This window comes from Equus quagga, chromosome 3 (assembly GCF_021613505.1).
Source record: "Equus quagga isolate Etosha38 chromosome 3, UCLA_HA_Equagga_1.0, whole genome shotgun sequence".
NCBI lineage: Eukaryota > Metazoa > Chordata > Mammalia > Perissodactyla > Equidae > Equus > Equus quagga.
In genome coordinates, this window is record NC_060269.1 from 58,977,050 (window position 1) to 58,998,189 (window position 21,140).

The window sequence follows — 21,140 nt, forward strand, 5'->3', positions numbered from 1 at the left end:
ACTACAAAATCCTCAATAAATCAAAGTTTTCCTTCAACCATATTTTCTACTCATGTTTTTCAATATACAAACATATTTTCTTCATAATTGTAATTGTTGTGTACACTCCAATTAGTTTTTTTTAACTTAATATCTTATCCTACACAGTTCCCCCTATTCTTAAGAAGGTTTTATATTTTTCTAGGAAGATGACCAAACTCCCTTAGATTTCTTCTCTAAACATACTCCTTCCCAGTGTTTCTCATCCCGGTAAATGGCATCATCAACTATCCAGTTGTTAAAGCCAAAAATCTAGGAGCATTAAGTTCTTTTTTTTTTTTTTTGGAGGAAGATTAGCCCTGAGCTAACATCTGCTGCCAATCCTCCTCTTTTTTTTTTTGCTGAGGAAGACTGGCCCTGAGCTAACATCCGTGCCCATCTTCCTCTACTATATATGTGGGATACCTACCACTGCATGGCTTGCCAAGTGGTGCCATGTCCTCACCCGGGATTGGAACTGGCAAAACCCAGGCCACTGAAGCAGAACGTGCCCCCTTAACCGCTGCGCCACCAGGCCAGCCCCTAAGTTCTTTTATATACATATATATGTGTATGTGTGTGTTTATGTATTTATTTACTTATTTGGTGAGGAAGATTGGCCCTGAGCTAACATCTGTTGCCAATCTTCCTCTTTTTGCTTGAGGAAGGTTGTTGCTGAGGTAACATCTGTGCCCATCTTCCTCTATTTTGTACGTGGGATGCCACCACCGCATGGCTTGATGAGCAGCGTGGAGGTCCATGCCCAGGATCTGAACACACGAACCCCAGGCAGCCGAAGCAGAGTGCACGAACTTAACCACTACACACCATGCCAGCCCCATGCAATTCTTTATATCTCTACTGCCATCCTCCCTTTCCAAGCCTCCATGACCTTTCATCTGAACAACCTCAAAAGCCTAATAACTGGTCTCCTTTCTTTCTTGCTCCAGCCTATTATCCCCTCCTTCATACAGCAGTCAGAATGATGGCTTTAAAAACAGAAATCACGTCACATCACTGCTCTTTTGAAAATCCTTCTAGAATGTTCCACTGCACTTGGAGAGAATCCTAATTCCTTCCTACCGCCTACCAGGCCCTACAAGATATGACCTCTGCCTTCTCTAAACCCATTTCTTTCTTTGGGTTCCCTCATCTATTTATTCATTCATTCGTGCATTCCTCAAATATTTACTGACTTTTTCTTATGCTTTGGTGACTCTTTTAGGAATTTGGAATAGAGAAGTGGAGGAAACAGCCTCTTCCTTCACGAAGATTATGTTCTACTGTACATGGACCAACTTTGGTTTTGCCTCACGGCGTTTGCATTTGCTGCTTCCCCTGCTTTGGAACGTTCTGATCCAGATCTTCTCAGGGATGGATATATTTAGATAGATACAGGTGTACGTGTATATATATACTGGGAAACACTGGGAAGGAGTATGTTTAGAGAAGAAATCTAAGGGAGTTTGGCCATTTTCCTAGTGTGTGTGTATATATATATATCACTATAGCCAGTATATTCAGGACTCACTAGCTTGTGACCTCTAAATAAAGTCACCTCAGAGTGTACCTGTGAAGATTAAATGAGTTAAGGAGTACAAGGCCCTTAGCAGAGTAAGGCTAATAGAAGAGTAAATGTTTTCTCTAATTTTGATTTTATTATCATTATTGTCAATTTAATATCTCCACAATCTTTCCAGAGATTTCTGAGACGCAGTTCCTTATGGTGTCGATCAAACTATAAAATGATTCTTCTGCAGGAATCTTAAGTTACAAAATACACGTCCAAGAGGCTGAAAGAGTATTTCCTTCTGGAGCCAGAGCTCTGCTGTGCAGCACGGTACGGATATCCCTGGCTTAAAGGTATGGTTTTTATCACGATGCCGATTGGAAAATAATTTAGAGATGTTTTTGATTGGAAACAAACTTTGACCCTTTGGTGCATTACATTCAAAATGTTTCCACTGCAAAGTGTTTAAACTTTTATGATTGCATTTATCACATTGTATTATGGTCACGAGTAGAGTGACCACACTCCCTAGTTTACGCCTGTTGTCTTGAAGTACCATCTGGTTTAGCATTTTAGCACTCTCAAAAGTGTCCTGGTTTAGACAATAAAATCTATAGTCCCCCAAGTTATGAGGCAGGTGCCTGGCTGCAGAGGCTGAGGAGCACTGGGGTGGTCCCAAGCTGAGTGTGGGCCTGTTTGAGAAACTGGTGACGCTGGTGACCCAGAGATGTTTGGCTGATATGCACGCAGGAAAGGGCTTTGTGGGGAAACTAAGGCACTGAAGGCTGGAGGCAGAATCAGTGGAGGAGAGTCGGGAGGGTCTCATAGACTACGGCTAGGCCCTGTAGGGAGAGGGTTCCTCTTCCCATTTCTGCTAAGAACACACCATATTCTAAGATAGTGAGGACTGCAGAGAGTAGTACCATTTTGGCTCTTTTAAAACTTGCGGTTGTAACTGTATTAGGGGCAGCATCCTGGTGAAGGAATTGAGGGCGAGACATAACCCAGAAGATGCTTTGCAACCCTAAATCTCAAGGAGGTGTGAAACAACTGAACCTGAGTTTCTAAGGACTCTGAGAGATATTCAGGTGTGGGAAGGTGAATTTGCATGGGTCTTAATCATCAGGGCAAGATTTAATTTGGTTCAGTGTAATTTTAGTTTTAAGTACTCCAATTATAGGGTCAATTACAGTCTATCCATAAGCAAAGAATATTTGATAAATAGAACACCTCATGTCCTAGCAAAGATGTGGACTGGCAAGAGGAAAATTCTCTGAATGGACAGTACCTTGGTTATTTAGCTTGAAAAGTATGTTGTGAAAGATTCTTTAAATTGAAACAGGATGGTATCTTTTTATATCCCAGGCATATTATTGAAGTACTTTGAGAGTTTTGAATATTTGGTTTGAGAACACTTATCAATATCAATTTGTTCATTCAATAAATATTTATCTAGGGCCAGCCCTGGAGGCCTAGTCCTTAAGTTCGGCTTCTGTGGCCCAGGTTCGGTTCCCAGGCAGGGACCTACATCACTCATCTGTCAGTGGCCATGCTGTGGTGGGAGCTCAAATTCAAAAATTGGAAGATTGGTTGTGGACATTGGCTCAGGGCAAATCTTCCTCATCAAAATAAATAAATAAATAGATATTTAATAATTAATATTTATTTATTTATTTATTTAGACTCTACTGTTTTCCATGCACTGTGCTAAGTAATCAGGACAATGTCAATATACATATCTATTCCTGTGGTTTCTTCTCATTTTTGTGCTGAGGACTCTCTCAAAATGTCACCTTAGTTTTTATCTCCAATCTCTGCACTAGCTACATTTCCAGACTAACTGTTGATATTGTCACATAATTGCCCCATCTGTACTTAAATCTAACTGACCAAAAGGGAACTCGTTCTCTCCCTCTCATCGCCATTTTATTTCTAACCTAAGTAAACTTGTCTTTCACATGTGTTCCCTCTGTTTATAATGGCAACAGCTTCTTCAGACTCTCTGGAGTAATTTTTAACTCCTTCATCTTTATGTCCAACAGCTAGTAATTAGCCAAGATGATTTACTTCCAAATGTCTCTCAGATCTTTCCTCTGTCATTTCCACTGCCAATAACAATGCTGAAGTTCAGAGTTCCATCATATTTCACTTGCATAATTACAGTAGACTTTTCATGGATTTCCTTATACTACATTCTGTTGCATTTCTACTTCACATTTTATATCGGCTTTAGAAAGATCTTTCTAAATTACATATCAGAAATGACACTTTTCTTTATGAAAATCTCCAGTTGCCAACAAGAATAGAGTACCAGCTCTCTATTTTAGCATTCTCTTTTTCCAATCTATATTTTCCAGTCCTTTCTTCCACTAAACCATTGCTCACACCTTACCCTCCAGTTCCAGCAGATTACTCACTGTTCAGTGACCCTCAGACACTTATCTTCCCATGCCTTTGGTCATGCTAGTGCCCCACCCAGAAACACTTATTGAGATAACGTTCATCCTTTTATACTCAGCTAGTTAGTATTAATTGCTCACTCTTCTGTCTCTAAAATACTAGGGTTCTTTTTTTCTTTAAAAAGATCTTTTAACACATTTGCTTCTGCTGTTTATTACGGTGAGTAATCTACAAAATGTACTTGAGAGTTTCCCTCTCTTGATCCCTATAAATGGTCATGTGACCCTCCAAAATCACTTAACTTCTTCAGACCTCTGCAAAATTGTGGTGGTGTATATAAAGTATTATAGAACTGTATGTGAGTAAGTTTGCCTTCGTCCCACTGAAGCTCTCCATTTTTGTCTGTTTGACAGCACATAGTTAATTCCTTCCTTGCACAAAATGAGCCATCTTTAAATGCTTATTTGAATATTTAAATTAAAACTTCACTGTAATGTGAAATGCAATGTCCTAAATTTATGTCACGTTATAGGTAATTGGGGGCTATAATGAACTCGTATATGTGAGAAATGAGATTTTCCTTAGAATTAAATAATGAGAAAAGCACGAAATGCAGCAGAATAACTTTAGGAGAGCAGGCCATGCCCATAATGTGATTGGCTATATTAAGGTTTTAGGTAAATTGATGCAATAATAATGAAACTGTTAGAGACATTCTGTCAATGAAAAGGGAAACTGGCGAAGGAAAGAGCAAAACATTGTTCCACTTAACAGTATAAACTAAAGAGAAATATGGCAGCAAATGTTGGCAATGCCTAGTAGAAAGTGACTTTAGCTATCAATTTTTTTTTTTTGAAGATTAGCCCTGAGGTAACATCTGCCACCAATTCTCTTCTTTTTGCTGAGGAAGACTGGCCCTGAGCTAACATCCGTGCCCATCTTCCTCTACTTTATATGTGGGATGCCTGCCACTGCATGGCTTGACAAGCGGTGCCATGTCCACACCCGGGATCTGAACTGGTGAACCCTGGGGTCACTGATGTGGAACGTGCAAACTAAACCGCTGCACCACCGGGCTGGCCCAGCTATGAAATTCTTATTTATTTATCGGTACTAATCCCATTCATGAGGGCTCCATCCTCACCACCTAATCACCTCCCAGAGGCTTCACCTCCCAATAACATCACACTGGGGATTAGGTTCAACACGTGAATTTGGGGGGACACAAACATTCAGTCTATGTCAAGTGAGTATTATCTTTCACCTGAACTAGTGCAGTTTGCTCTTTGCTGCCCTCCCCAAAACACTCATGGCCATCCTCCATTTCAGTCTTCTCCCCAAACCCACAGTATTCAAAATGCAATTCTGATAATGGTTGGAATTGTGGTTTAGCTTCAACGATACTGGGCTCCGATTGCCAGCTGCCTGGATCTACTCCTTTTGGGGTACACTATTGTGTTGTTTGATTTGCTTTTATAATGAGTATTATTTTGTTTGTTCATTCATATAAAAGGGGGTAAACTGCTCTGTTTGCATGATATGCCATTCCCCATCATATACACATCTCAGTGTTTGAACATATACGTGTCTATACACAAACACACATATTGAAAAGGCAGGGTCACTGGTACCAAACAACTAATAGCGGGGACCCGTGGGAGTGGGAGTAAATGTGGGACAGGATGTTTATTATGTCTTATGTCTTTTATAACTTTCCTTTTTTTTAATTTAAAAATTTTAAATTTAATTTAAATTTTTAATTTTTAAAATATTTTAAATGTGCAAAAATCATCTGTATTGAAAGATGCATTTGACTATTTCAGTCTGATACAAAATGTAAAGCATTTGATTCTGGAAACTTCCCTTGCTGTAATTTCATGATTATCAATCAACTTTCTGTAGCCTGGTAAAGAGAATGTGCTGATCACATTTTGTAAGTTATCACTGTAACATTTCCTTTAGTTTTGGATTAAAAATCAATGCCATGGAAAATATATGTGTTTGATGTGTGTTGACAAAACCAGATTTCTAAGGCTGAGAACCAGACCCAGAACCAACACAAATTCATCATGGTAGTAAATGCTACCCTGGGAGAGCCGTTACAGGGCACTGGATTTCACCTAATCCAGTAGGTGCTTGGCCTCATTCAAGAGGTTTTCATGTCTGGTTTATTATTATTATTATCGTTATTATTGTTTGTGTGTGTGTGCAGAAGATTCGCCCTGAGCTAACATCTGTGCCAATCTTCCCCTACTTTGTATGGAGGATGCCTCCACAGCATGGCTGATGAGTGGAGTAGGTCTGCACCTGGGATCTCAACCTGTGAACCTGGGCCAGTGAAGTGGAGCACATGGAACTTAAACCACTCGGCCACCGGGCCAGCCCCCTCTCTGATTTATTATTGACAATGGTTGACAATGGCCATGATCTTTTTTGGATGGCATTTTGGAAAATACTATGTATTATTATACTATGTCTTAATTAATTAAGGAAAGGAGAGAAATACATGTATTTTTTATTTATGCAGAAAGAATAAAAATCCCCAATGTGAAATCAAATAAGTGTGAATTCCTTCATAAACACAACTGCCTACATTAGATTTCACAATCCATTTTTAGAGAAAAAATATGTAATGCAGTACCTAAATTGCAATAACACTAAAATTCACACACCTTGAAAATAGTCTATCTAATTTCTAAGAATTTTAGAAATACAAAAAAACTATTCGACGGCCTCAGGGTTGAAAATGACGTTCGCTTTGTAAGAAGTTCACTGCAGGGCAATGCGATGGGTAAGAGCTGTGCTGGTACCTCCACACAGCTACTCTACTTTGCTCCGTTTATTTTCCCCTCAGTAAGCACAGCAGCCTTGATAAACTTTTCCAGGCCTCCCCACTTTTCTGTGCTTTTCTCAGACTGTCTACCATAGGAGCAGAAGCAAATATTCGCCGGAAGTCTAGCTCTGGCAGAGGGTCTCTCTTCTCAGGTTGCATACACTCACACAGCTCAAAATAGACGACGACTCCGAAATTGTTTAACATGAAAGCACTCTTTGTTCATTTCATTTTGTTTTGGTAAATATCGACAAATATACATTATGTTAAATTTCTGAAAACGTGTATTTGGATGTCTGTCCTATCCTCAAGATCTTCTCTGTGCTTTCGTTGGAAGAAATTCCTTCTGTCTGAACTCTTTCAGACAAGTTTTTAAAAGATGATAAACATTGGTATGGCTTTCTTTTGCAGCTAATTAAACACCAAAGCAAAAATATATATTACATTTACCATCTAATAATTAGCGATATTCAGTAATTTCGTTTTAGCTAATAATATCGATTTTTTTAAACCTAAGTACCTGAGTAGATAAAAAAGGGTGTATTAAGTCAGATCACAACCTTATAGCTTAGCTTTAAAACTTGATTATAAAATTAGGTCATGCTGATGGCTAAAAAAGGTGTTTTCAAAAGTGAAAGATGATTTTGCTTTTTAAAAACGCTTCACCTTAATTTTTTAAGTAAAAGAAGAAAAACAGAAAGTAACCTGAGATCCTAGAATCCTAGTTTAATTTTTAAAATAGATTAGGGAGGAGGGACATTAGCAAAGATTTCGTTTTTAAATAGTTTTCTTTGCAAAACATCAGCAAATTAAATATTTAAAAAGTAATTAACCACTTGCAAAGAGACTGAAAATATCTTAGGTATGTGTGCCCTCAGACCTACATATTTCTGGTCCAGACTTTTAAACTGTCAATACCCCAGAGACGATGCCATTGACGTGTACCTGGCACTAGTCCTGCCAGTTAATTTTTTCCCTGGAGAGTGGTTTTGGGCGACAGAGTGGCGTCCGGGCTTCCCAGGTTGTTGCACTGACAAACTGCAGTGGTGGTCAAGTCAAGGAGCCTGACAAAATCTCATTAATCATTTTAAATTAAATCCAACCTACCTTCCAACCATGCCAAGAAGAAAGACATTTTTTTCTTTAACAAATGAAAATTTCCTCAGTAAAGATTTGGTATCTTTCTCTTGTTGGTCTTTAATTTGATTAGACAAAAATAAAATAAAACAATCCACTTTTCTAAGCTTGAAAACAAAACATTTGTCCAGAAATGATTTAACAGATCAACCAAGTGTCTTTTAAAAATAAAACAAATTTTGAATAAAAATACATGGAAACATTCTGAGGGGAAACTGTACTAGTTAAATTAGGGACACCATTTATCTTTATTTTCTCAACAGTTGAATGAATTCATTTTGGCCTATCCAAAATAGATGATCCTAAAAAGTATTTGAAAGAAAAAAAATCCATTATCCATAATGTTATACTTTATTCCAGTCTCTTTTTTCCATTCATAGCTTTAGCTTTGTTTTACATGGTAACTGTGGTGTGTGTATACACATACATATGTATACATTTAGGTATAATTTCATATGCCTTCAATAGCCATCATTATTTCTAAGTTTTCCTGTATTACTCATACACATCATGGCTTCACAGTAATACATCATGAGAATGCATTTTGGTCTACTTGACCGGTGCCTAGCATAGTGTCTGGTACATGGTATGTACTCAAATATTTGCTAGTTATCTGTTAAAACAGCCCCAACTTTTGGGCTTTTCAGTTGTTTCCATCTTTTTTTTTTCTTGAATTAAAAACAACGATGGTATAACTACTGCCTTTTCCCTATTTTGGATTATTTCCTTAGGATGGCTTCCCAGAAGTGAACATGTTCACTTAGTGAATGCTTGAAAAGAAACTATAGGCAATTGTGTTATTAATAGCGATATTTAAGAAGTCCACTTTAAACACAGGAAAACAGACTCCAATTAGAATATGTTATTGTTTTAAATATTAAGATTTCTGAATAATCTTTCTTATACTTTTATCTAGTAAGATCTGCACCATATTAAGAATACTGTAAAAAATGTAAAAGATCAATTTAGAAAGAAGATAATGACTTAAATGCTAAAATTTGTTTTAAAAAGACAAACAAAGTAGCAATTCACCCAAATATTTAAAATTAGAAGTCTTAGAGAGATGAATTTATATCTAGAATAATAAACATAGGTTGAAACTGTACTAATATTTTAAAAAAGTTAACTTGAATATATTGGTTTGTAAATTGTGTATACCTGGAAGCCCTGAATACATTTTTTAAAAATGGAAATAGTAAAGCCGTTTTCTGTGTGCTTATATAGAAAGTGAACCAGAGCTAAAATAATTCAATTGGATTTATTGGGAAACTACTCTGGGCCAAGGTCTGTGTTAGGTACTGAGGGAGATATGAGAAGAATAAATTTTCTGGCTGCAAGAATTGAGAAAGTTGACCTGGAGAGGAAAGAGCATGAGAGGACTTTGAAGGACAAATAATTTTTCAACAGGTAAATATGGGGAAGGGGTTACAAGCTTCCCAGAAGAAAAAACAGACCAAATGAATGGAAGGATGAAAGCACAGGGTTCATCGAGATTAAAGAGTGTTAGTTTTAACAGAATGTACTTAGGGAAATCTAGTTGATGATAAATTTGGAGGACTCAAAGTTTTTAAGGACTTTTCTTTTCTTTCCTTTTTTTCTTTTCTTAAAAAAATATGATCTGTATGAGAAAAGATAATTGGTGATTGTGTATAGGAAGGATGCAGTAGCCGTACCCAGTTGGTATGGTGTGTTCTGGGCTTAAAACAGCCCAGTCCTTAGCAGGGAAGGGTGTAGACGGGCCTCAGCTGCAGTGGACCATAAGCACTCCTGTGGGTTTCAGCAGAGTTCAGATTACACATTGGGTAAGAGAGAATTTGATCAGAGACAATATAAAAGCCATTAGCACTACTATGGCTTTCCAGCCTCAAAGAACTCAGCCCCAAGTGGAAAAGGTAGACTAAAATAGGTCTGAATATAGATGGGTAAAAACTTAGTTGTGCTGCAGCAGATGCAAAGCTCAGCATCCTTTTTGAAACTCTCCTCCCCTAGCTCTTGGGATACCATTTTTCTCTGGTCCTTCCACAATTTCAACAACCTTTTTCTGACTTTTTCTCTTCCAAAACTCAAAATGCTGTGTTTTCCACACAGCACTTCTTTTTACTCATCATACTCCCTATAGGAGTTGCCTTTTCTCCTGCTTCACTTAGTATAACATACTTTAAATACTAATACAACCCCCAAACTTGCACATCCAGCTTGGACTTTTTAGTTAATTAGTTTTTTGCTTGAGGAAGATTGGCCCTGAGCTTACATCTGTGCCAACATTCCTCTATTTTGTATGTGGGACACTGCCATGGCTTGGCTTGATGAGCAGTGTGTAGGTTCATGTCCAGGATCCAAACCCGTGAACCCTGTGCCTCCGAAGCATAGCTTCCAAACTTAACCACTATACCACCTGGCTGGTCCCAAGCCTGGATTGTTTTGAACGCTAGTCTTATTCTCCAGCTGCAGTCAATTAACATTCTATTGATACTTTCAAATTCAAAATATCCCAAAATTGGGATCATTTATCTTTTGCATTTCACTCCACTGGTTGCTTCTCCTAGTGGCTACCTTTGATAATAGCACAACAAGATCCTCATATCAGATACCTTTATCCAAAGTCACTAAATCCTATCAATTTCTCGTGTTTTTGATTTATTCCTCCTCTCTAAATCCTCTGCCACTTGCTTAGTTCAGGCTTTCTAATAGAAGCTGGCAGACGGAGCAGTCCTTGACTTTAATAAGAGCACGTTCTGATAAAGGAATGGGACATGTAAAAAATTATAGTATAATTATAATAATAAAGATATGTACAAAGTGCTATGGTTCACAAAGGAAGAAGCAATTAACACCAGTGGTATGCATGACAGATATGATGATAGTCTTTGAGAGCTTTGATGACTAAGTTATATTCGAGGTCGATCTCAGATGATGAGTAGGGGAACTTTAGATAGAGAAGGCAGTCAAGGATATCACAAAGAGAACAGCTTGTAAAAGACAGACAGACCAGACCACATTTGAGGAATGCTGGAGATGAGGCTTTAAAGATAAGCTGGGGCCAGATTGTGAAGGATCTTATATGTCATGCTAAGGAGCCTACACTTAATTTTGTAGAGAAGGGAGACACTGAAAGACTTTAAACAGATATATCATATGGAGTTTGTGTTTTAGAAAGATAAATTTGTTATGGCCGAAAGAAGGTCCAATAGTTCCCAACTTTAAGGGATATGTCTCCTCAGCAGGCACTTGGAAATATGTGGGGATATTATTTGCATGTCACGATCACTAAGGGATACTACTGGCATCTAGTAGAAAGAGTCTGTGTTTATGTCCCCTACTGCATGGAGCAGTCTTCCATAATGAAGAACATCCTTTCCCCAAAGCCAGTGGGACCTCCATTGAAAAATACTTAATTGCTAATTTAGAAAATGGTTAGTAAACATTTGTTAAGATTTCCCAGAGACAGAACCTTTTAAAATTTCTGTTCACCTAGTTTTAAAAGTAACCAGGAATAAATTCCCCTTCAGCAAGCAGAGGAAGTAGCAAAAAGAATACTGCTCAGCTGGAGAGGGTTCCACTTCAGATGATGGCCAAGTAGTTCTTTCAGACCAACCCTCCAACAGATAAAGCCACAAACACTGACAAAATATAAAAATTAACTACCTGAAAGCAATGGAAAGCAACCCAATATAGGCTGATACTACCAAGGAGAGAACACTTGAAAGAAGAGAATAGCATTGGGTGAGTTTCCCATTTTTACAGCTCTTCACCTGAGAGCAGTCCCCAACTGCGTCATGGGAACCTTTAGTTTTGCTGACTTGAAGAACCATGGGGCAGAGTTTGGGGCAATAACAGCTGCTGGAAAATATAGGGAAATAATGGAAAGGAAAGAACCAGAGAGAGCATCCTAAGTTCTGTGTATAAACTCTGCCCCATACTCCAGCTAGTCTCTGAAAGTATGCATGCACAGGAAGGATTTCATGTAGATCATCCAGGTTAAAGAACTGAACTGAAATTTGAACTGCTACCAACTGCGGGGGAGCAAGAGCTTGCAGTTGGAGTTCTGTGAAATTAACTGCCAGCTTAAAAAAAAGAAAGTCTTTGGAGAAACCTATCAGAATCCAGAGTTCCTACAATATTTTATTCACCATGTCCAGGACAAAAATCTAAATTACTAACATATAAAGAAACAGCAGAATATAATCCCTTCTCAAAAGAAAAGACAACCAAATAAGACTGTCACCAAAATGATCTATGTATCAAGTTGAGCAGATAAGGATTTTAAAGCAGCTATTATAACTATGTTCAAGTTTGTAAGGAAAAATGTGCTTGTAATGAATGAAAGATAGGAAATCTCAACACAGAAATATAAATTATAAAAACTAAACAATTTCCAGAACAAAAAAAATAGTTAATTGACAGAAAAAAGTTCACCGAATGGGCTTAAAAGAAGAATGATTTCAGAAGAGTCAGTGAACTGAATATAAATCAAGAGAAATAATCCAATTGAAGAAAAGAGAGAAAAAGATCAGAAAAAAGTCAACAGATCTGTGAGATGATATCAAGTTCTAGCACACGTGTAAAGAAAAAGAGGAAAGAGGAAATGAGGTTGAAAAAAATTTGACCAAAAAGAGCAACGAGAGGAAAATGAAATTATTACACACAGGGGGAAAACAATTTCAGGTATCAGTGACTTCTCAATGGAAACAATGGGAGCCAGAAGACAATGGGACAACGTCTTTAAGGTGCCAAAGGAAAAAACCTGTCAATAGAGAATTACACATTCAGCAAAAATATTCTTCAATAAGGAAAACAAAATAAAGACTTTTCATATAAAATAAAACTATATGATACTTAATTAATTGCCAGCAGACCTGCACTGTAACGGATGTTAACATTTTTCAGGCTGAAATTAACCATACTACAAGGAGACCTGGATCTTCTGGAAAGAATAAGAGCATTAGAAATGATAATGTGGCTAAACATAAGTGAATATTTTTTTCTTAATTTATTTAAAATGTGTATGACTGTCCAAAGCAAATTATTATATTGTGGCATTTGTAATATATACTATATGGAATACATACGACAACCATAAGATAACAGGTGAATGGGATAAACACCTCTATATGGTTACAAGGTTTCCATATTTTAGGTGAAGTGGTGCAATATTAACTGTAAATGGGCTGTGAAAAGTTGTACATCCTGATAAGGGTTTGGTTTACACACGTGTATGAATTTGTGAAGACACACTGATTAGTACACCTAAGCTTTATGGATTTCACGGAATATAAATTTTACCTAAAAAGAAAAAAACCTAAAAAAAAAATGGATCTCTAGCTAATAACATGCAAGCAAAAGTCTTTAGGAATGAAATGTCTGAAACTTAGATTGACTTGTATCAAAATAATAGGATAGGTTGATTGATGGATAAAGAGATGGCTAAATATGTGGTCAAGTGAATGCAGTAAAATTTTAATTGTAGAATCTAGGTAGTGGGCATATAGGCTTTCTCTAACTTTTTTATATGTTTGAGAATTTTCATAAGAAAATGTTAAAAAAAATACCGCCATTCTACATTTATAATCAGGTCAAGGTGGAAAAACAAACCAGAAAATAGGAAAAAAAAAAAAAAGAAAGGAAATGAAAGATACAAAAAAAGACAGTCAAGCTAAAACAGAGGCAGAGAGAAGAGAATGGTAAGGGAGAGACAGGGATGGAAAAAAACGAAGAAAAGATAGGAGATTTAGAGAGATATAGCAAGATGCTACCCATTGGAAAACAGAAATAATAATGTTATCACTATTCTTTGTCTTTTGAAACAATAAATTAGTTTTGAAGTTAAAAATTAAAATTATTTTGTCATGGAATTCAAAATTATGCACATGTGAAAATCATTTAGATATTTGCTTCAGAATCTTAGAAATTATTTACTACTAGTCTAAAAGTCCCTTTGACTTTCACAAATTTTTTGATTACCTTACGTTTTGTCCTTGAAAATTCTGTAGTACAATATTCCAGTTGTAATATTACCAACCACTACTGACTTAGAGCCAGATCTGGAAGGAAGCCAGGATGTCACACCTCTGGTAAGCAGTTTCTACTCCCCCGATTCCCTTCCCCTAAACCAGCAGCTCTGTGCGTCACACAGTGTATCATTCCAAAGCTGACGCTTTTCACTTAATGGTATTTCCAGGGAACTTCTGAGCTACCATATACATATATTGTTCTTTATCATTCCAATGCTACGTGTTTTATTATTAATAGTTAAGCTATACTTTATCCATTTGCTCTCCATTAAGCAGTGTTTTTCCTCTCATTACTCAATCATGTAACATCTGTGAAGGCAGAGCCCATGTCTAGGTATCGCCAGTACCTGGCACAGTGCTTAGCACATGGAAGGCCCTTGGGAAATACTGAATGAATGAATGAATAAAGAATGCTTACTATCATTCACAATTTCCCTTTCTCAACTGATTTTGAACAAAATCATCAAGATTAGAACAGTAAAGTTTGACCAGTTACTTCAGATATAAGTTCTAGTAACACTTTGTTCTTATATGTGGAAATCTTATATTTTAACATTTTTGCTATCCCAAATGGTTTAAAAGACTTAGTGAGTCTTGACTAACCTACAAATCTTAAAAATGAAAAATCAAGTGATGACTTTATATTATAAAAATAAGTACCTGTTTTGCATACTAATATAGTAACAAATCAATACTCTTTTCAAAGTTCAAAATAAATTTCAGAACTCAGTTTGAGAGAAAAAGGAAAGGCTTTAGTTAAAATCTTTACAATAAAATAATTATGATTATAAATCTCTTTAGTTAAATATGTACACATTACATGGTATTTTTAAAAAGAATGGAAGTGAATAAAGTTTTTCAGGCAAATCTAATGCACAAATATACCATCTTTTAGAGTATAATGTCAGTTTAACATTCTTAAACAGCTGTGTCAGACAATGGCTCTGCTTTGTGCAAAACATGATAAGCAAAATTAAGAAAAATTCTGCAAAATTTTTTAGTTCCCCAAGGAAATTACTAAAAAAGAGAATAGTAAAAGAAAAAAAAAGGTTGTCCACTCAAGCTTGATTGTATACAGAGGCTGGAATGACCAGCACTAATGTAACCCCCTTATCCGCTAAATAAGTCCTTGGGTAGCTTAAGTTTGAAGTTAAAAGCTGAAGTCGGAGCAATTGTGCTTTTACGCAGCCACATGGCCAATAAGGTAGATGTTGTCATAAAGGTGCCCTACAAAATCTTCACTAATGTTTTGAGCAGCACGACGGGTATTTCGAATAAATTCTCTTTTTGACATTTTATTCTTCACATGAGGGCTGGTGAGGTCAATGGAAAGTAGAATTAAAGAGTAGCACAGTACATAGACAGCATCTGGAATTAAAAGGAAACATTGCAAATTATTAGCTGGTTTAAAAAATGTGATTCCCAAAGGAATTAAATAACGCAGATATTCAAAATTTCAAGAAATCAAGATTAGAAAATAACTAAATACAGGATGACCAACTCGTCCCAGTTTGCCTGCATCTTTGCCAGTTCCAGCACTGGAAATCCTGTGTCCTGGGCAACTCTTCAATCCTGGGCAAACATGGACTCTTGATCATCCTAACTGAACACCAATTCAGTGAGCATTTTCTTCAATCCAAAAGAACTTTAGAATAGTTCAGGAGTTTATAGTGAAAACTCATTTTAAATTTGAAAATTTCAGATTGGGCTTTATTTTCACCTTTGCTTTTAAATGCGATGTTCCCATTCAGCTATCCATAAAGTACATTTGTACTGTCAGTATATTTATCTTCCCATTCTTAAAAAAGCAGCCACATTTATCTACATACAATGTTTTTACAAAAATCTAATTTAATTGAGAGCATCTTTAAGGACAAGAAAGATAATAACTTGGTACTAGAAAATAAAATGTAAACAACTCATAAGATTATTAAATTAACATTCTCATTTAAGATATATATTTTAAAAGTCAATGGAATTTACATACTACTTTCAAAAGTAAATCTTTAGGGAAAATATTGCTAAAGCTGACTGAGCAAAAAGAAAATTTCTTCTTTATATAGGCTCAGGGCAATATTTGACGTTTACTATTAAAATAGTAACAAACCTCATGATACTCGCTACTTGCTACTACTATGGTGTTTACTTCAGAATCTCACAATTGTAATCTAAGTTAAACATTATATCTTGTAAAAGTACATTCAACAAATTTCATATGATAACTAAATGTTTTGCAACCCCTGCTTAATAAGATAAACACAATAAACTTTTGATATGAAGAGATAACTAAAGCTATATCAAATGAAAAAATATGTAGGAGACTCAGGCTATATCACATACACATACATAGACACACAAACAATGAAAACTAGTTGCATTAAAAATAAATTTTAGTAGAAAACTTCTAGGTGTTACCTATATAACATATAGTTTATTAAAAGCTTTAAAAGTAATTTGTTGGGGCTGGCCCCATGGCCTACTGGTTAAGTTTGGTGTGCTCTGCTTCAGGGGCCTGGATTCCCAGGCGCAGACCTACACCACTCTGTCAGCAACCATGCTGTGGCAGCAACCCACATACAAAATAGAGGAAGACTGGCACAGATGTTAGCTCAGGATGAATCTTCCTCCAGCAAAAAGAGGAAAATTGGCAACAGATGTTAGCTCAGGGCCAGTCTTCCTCAGCAAAATAAATAAATAATTTCTCACATTTTTAATTAGATTAGTAAAAATGTCCAATGGTCAAACAAGAATAATTTTAAAGAATTTATATACAAAGAAAGTTAAACTAAAACAATATGTTTACTAAATATAATTGATAGCTATGACAAACTAAAGTATTCCTTCTGAGCTCACGTAAATGATGTATTCCATTGAAGTAGTCCTTGGTACAAGCAGTAAAAGAAGTATCTGTAATTATTGAACGCATGTTTTCAAGGTGAGAAAAATGTCTCATATACTACTATTGTTACCTGGAGGTGGGAAGGAGGAAGGAAGGAATTCACCATATATATTCTTACCAGGACTAAGGCCAAGTTCCCGCATTAAATCAGGGTTACAAGCACAGAATCTATGTGAGAACTTTGTTATAAGAGTTTCAAGATACTCCCCACGCTCTTCAGGGGCGTGGATATGACGAAAAAATTCTCTCAGTGCATTAGGCAAGAACTGATTTCTAAAATTATGCAACGTTACAAGGTCATCCAAGACATCTCTCCTAGTAGAAAAAGAAAAAGATACAGCTCTAGTTAATGTTTCTCTCTTAAAAAATAAGAAAAATGATAAATTGCCATTTTTTGGATGAAAATATTTTGTTATTGATCACTAGATCAGCTAATCCCATAAAGAATATATAACTCAAAATTAAAAAAATCTATGATTAAGAAATTAAACTATTTAAAAATTTTTTGTAAATAGGTTCTAACAAGGTAAAACTAGTAATTCTAATTATAAAATGAAGAAAAAAGGAATTTTGCAGTATAAAAAAGGCAGCAGCTTTTCAAGTGTCCTCTTGGCTAAATCCAAACAGCAACAGAATTCTTTATTTTTTAATTACGAAAATAATGAGTTTTCACCTCACACACCAATCCACATTACCAGAAGTAACAACTATTTATATAGACTTTTAAAAAATGCCAATATATACTATATATCGTTCCAGAATTGGCTTTTGCTTATTTCACATAGTGTATTGTGAACAGCTTCCCATGTCTTTACCCGTAGATATAAGTCATTCTTTTTAATGGGTCCACAGTATCCCATCTTAAGTATGTAACACTTCTGTTGATATACATTTAGTTATTTACAATTATATAAATATTTGTGTACATAAATTATTTTATCAATAGCATTCTAATAAATAGTCACACTTTGTTATAATATGCTTCAGTTCTTACTGAACTCAACCATGATTGTATGATCATAATCTTTAATTTCTACTGATTGCTTTTGGCAGGGATAGCAAACTACAGCTAGTGGGCCAAATATAGCCCCCTGCTTGTTTTTATAAATAAAGTTTTATTAGAACACAGTCATACTCATTTGTTTACATACTGTCTATGTCTGCTTTCATGACACAATGGAAGTTACAAACAGCTGTGACAGAGATTTTTCAGCTAGATGACTACTATGTAGTATAGTTTCTAAAATAAAACAACTCATTAAAAGCATTACTTAACTCATTTTTGATGAAAATTTAAAATTTTTTTTTTACCTTTCATCAAGATAGATTCTCAGTTTTTTCCAATTTAGTGTTCTTGTACAGAAGATGAACTTTGCTATTTCCTTTGGTGAATCATCTAGGATACCCTTGGACATAAAGTAGTTGACTCCCTAAGACAGAAAGACAAATCTACATAAATAAAATCAGTCTCTATTTATAAATTTTAACAATTAGGCAATAGCAGAACAATAGCCATAAATTCTTTCCAGCATTAACAGACTTTTTTATAGCTTTAACATGCAAAATACAAGCTAGAACTTGAACTGAAACCATTATTTGTGGTTGATAGTTTACATGCAATGGAAAGTAGGAAATTCAAAGTTAAGACTCCTAGAGAATTCCTAATTCAATTTTCTGGCTCATGTCAGTTAAAACTAACTAAACAGAAATATGGCCTAAATTGGGGGCAGAAACTACTATGAAGACTTTAAAATAAGTCTTGTAACAAACATTTCTGCTGCCTAATAGAAAACATGATTTCTTAAAGTTCAGATACATATTCTACTATATTATTCAAGGAAATACTTGAGAAAAAAAGATTCTCCAAATGAAAGGCTAACAATTTTATTCTGGAAAGAAAAATAACTAAATTATTTAACTTAAAGTAGGCACAGTCCCAGGCAGGCTCATGGGTTGCACACACTTTGGTTTTAAGCATTGCTACATTCTTTAGGAATCAAGCTCTAATATATACTGACACAAACATAGTAAGACAAAAAAATTTCAACGTTTTTCATACGATTTACCTTTGAATTTCCTTTTCTCTGCATGCAAAGTTTTCCAGAGAAGCATTATCCATAAGTTTGTGTCTACATTAGATTTAAATCAACAACAACAAAACATCAACAAAAAATCAAACGCTGAAACCAATGTTCTCTCATGTATATGGAGGTCACATTCAAATAAATGCCTTATGTGGATTTGAATGCAGTTATTGAAATAAAAGGCAGGTGTGTTTATTTCAACTTGCAGTTATCCAGATACATGCATTCCCATGAATGCTTATGTCTGGATAATAGCATATTGTGTACAGTTAATTGGTAGAGAAAATGACGTATTATATACACGCAACATACTGTTTTCACACAAATTCCTTCAGCATTTCTTCCCTTTTACAAACACTTACATAGTACTCAGAACTATTGCACACATTAAGAATTCAAAAAGTTGGAAGAAATTTTATAAGACTCCAAGATAAAAACTCTCATAAAATTTTCATATTAAAAGATTTTAAAAGCAATTTGGTACCATGAGGTAATGCTTTTGAAAGGTTATAATTAAGTATAAATTATAATTCAAAGATAAGATTTTTTTCATATAAAACTAATTTTATGAGCCATCAGGATAATATCCTAACAGCAATGTTATCAAATTCTCATGTGAATTTTAATAATACAAAAGCAATGCTAAAGCACTGATCTTAAAAATGTATATAAGGAAGAATACAATATGATAATATGAAACTTTCTTGTCAACTCATAAGCCATATTTCAGACTGCACCCTGGATACAAGGCTAGAAAATGTAACACGATCAAGATGGAAAGCCAAAGAATTTGTTTGGAATGAGGCTTTCAGCAGTTGTCTGAGGGGACAGGAAGTAGAGAAATAGTAATTCTTGCTCCATCCTTTCTTCCATTAGTTTGAATAATCGAGAGTTGACTGTATAATTAATTGATCTACTTAACAAAAGGTGTCTGGTTTGATTTTTTCCAAAATTCCTCCATTTAAAAGAATAACAATATTTCAGAAGTATTTCCAGTGTTTAATTTTAATCCAAGTGATTCAAAGACAAAAGAATGTCAATTAAGTATTATTGAATAGGCTCTTTATTCATACCTACTTGTAAATCAATATTTAAGAGATGTAAAACTAATTAGAATCTCCTTTTTAAAAATTACACAAAATATAAAAACCACTAATATGAGCCATTAAATAGTATATAATTCTATAATTATATGATATATGCCATTTTAATATCATTTGATGCTCCTTAGTTATAAATTAACATTGGTATTTGCCTCACGTAGGCATCACAAAAACATACTGTTGGTCATTTCCTTTTTTATGGAATCATGTTTTGAGAATCTGCCTTAACTTGAGTTCTCCAAAATCAATCAGATACAGAGGAGTAAGCAGATACACAGTCAGTTTTAAACCCAGTCCTAAAAATGAAGAACACAGCTTGAAATAAGCCAATTCTGTTATGAGGAAAGGAGGTATCAGTTTCAAGCCTGGGATTTTCCTGGAAAGGAAGATTAATTTAGAAGGGCTAGCAAAATGAAGGGTAAAGAGATGACAAATAGGAAAAGGCATGGGACCAGATTATAATCTTCAATAAGCAAGCTGACAACCACCTGAATTTCTATCTTGTTATGTAAGCAATGAAATACAAAAGAAACCATAGCATGGGATCTGCTGAATAACTATGCATTTGTTTAGTAAGTGATATAAATATTTTTGGTTTTTAATAAAGTTTTGGGAGAATGGTACAGAGAGATTCCTAGAGCACACAGCATATACATTTATTAATAAGGACTAGAACTCTCTGCAGTGTAGATGCCTGTGTGTGTGTGGTGTCTCACAGGCAAAGGAAATCATGAACATTAATATTAGTCTAATTTAACATAGTTTCCAGGAAAGGGAAGGTTGTAGTTCACTATCATCTACACGAATAACTACAAAAGCGTCCAATTCTGGATATCACATTTTATGAGGCATATTGACAAACTAGAACTTATCTGGCTAAAGGAAACCAGGACCTGATAAAGACTGCTGACAGGTCTAGAATTCATGTTATATAAGGAGGAGCTAAGGGATGTAGGGATATTAGGCCTAAAGAAGATACTTGGGAAAGAAGAAAAAGAGTAAGACTTTAAGACAACTGAAAGGCTGCGTCACAAGAAAAACGAACAGATATTGTGTGTAGTTTTAGTGAAGATCTTAAGCTGATGAAAACTACAGAACTTCTTCCCATAATAATGCACATAAATATTTTTAAAACAGAAATCAAA

The 21,140-nt window shown here is 35.4% G+C and overlaps 1 protein-coding gene across 1 annotated transcript in view; it reads right to left on the reverse strand.

Moving 5' to 3' along the window:
* Positions 1-8,230: 8,230 nt before the first annotated feature.
* FBXO8 (F-box protein 8) overlaps positions 8,231-21,140 on the reverse strand; it is a 46,834-nt gene continuing 33,924 nt past the window's right edge. The window contains exons 4-6 of the mRNA XM_046656458.1: positions 18,120-18,238; positions 16,927-17,123; positions 8,231-15,277 (exon numbers count right to left, since the gene is read on the reverse strand). Of these exons, the coding sequence (XP_046512414.1) occupies positions 15,090-15,277; positions 16,927-17,123; positions 18,120-18,238 (504 nt within the window). The 3' untranslated portion in view covers positions 8,231-15,089. The remainder of the gene's footprint in view (positions 15,278-16,926; positions 17,124-18,119; positions 18,239-21,140) is intronic.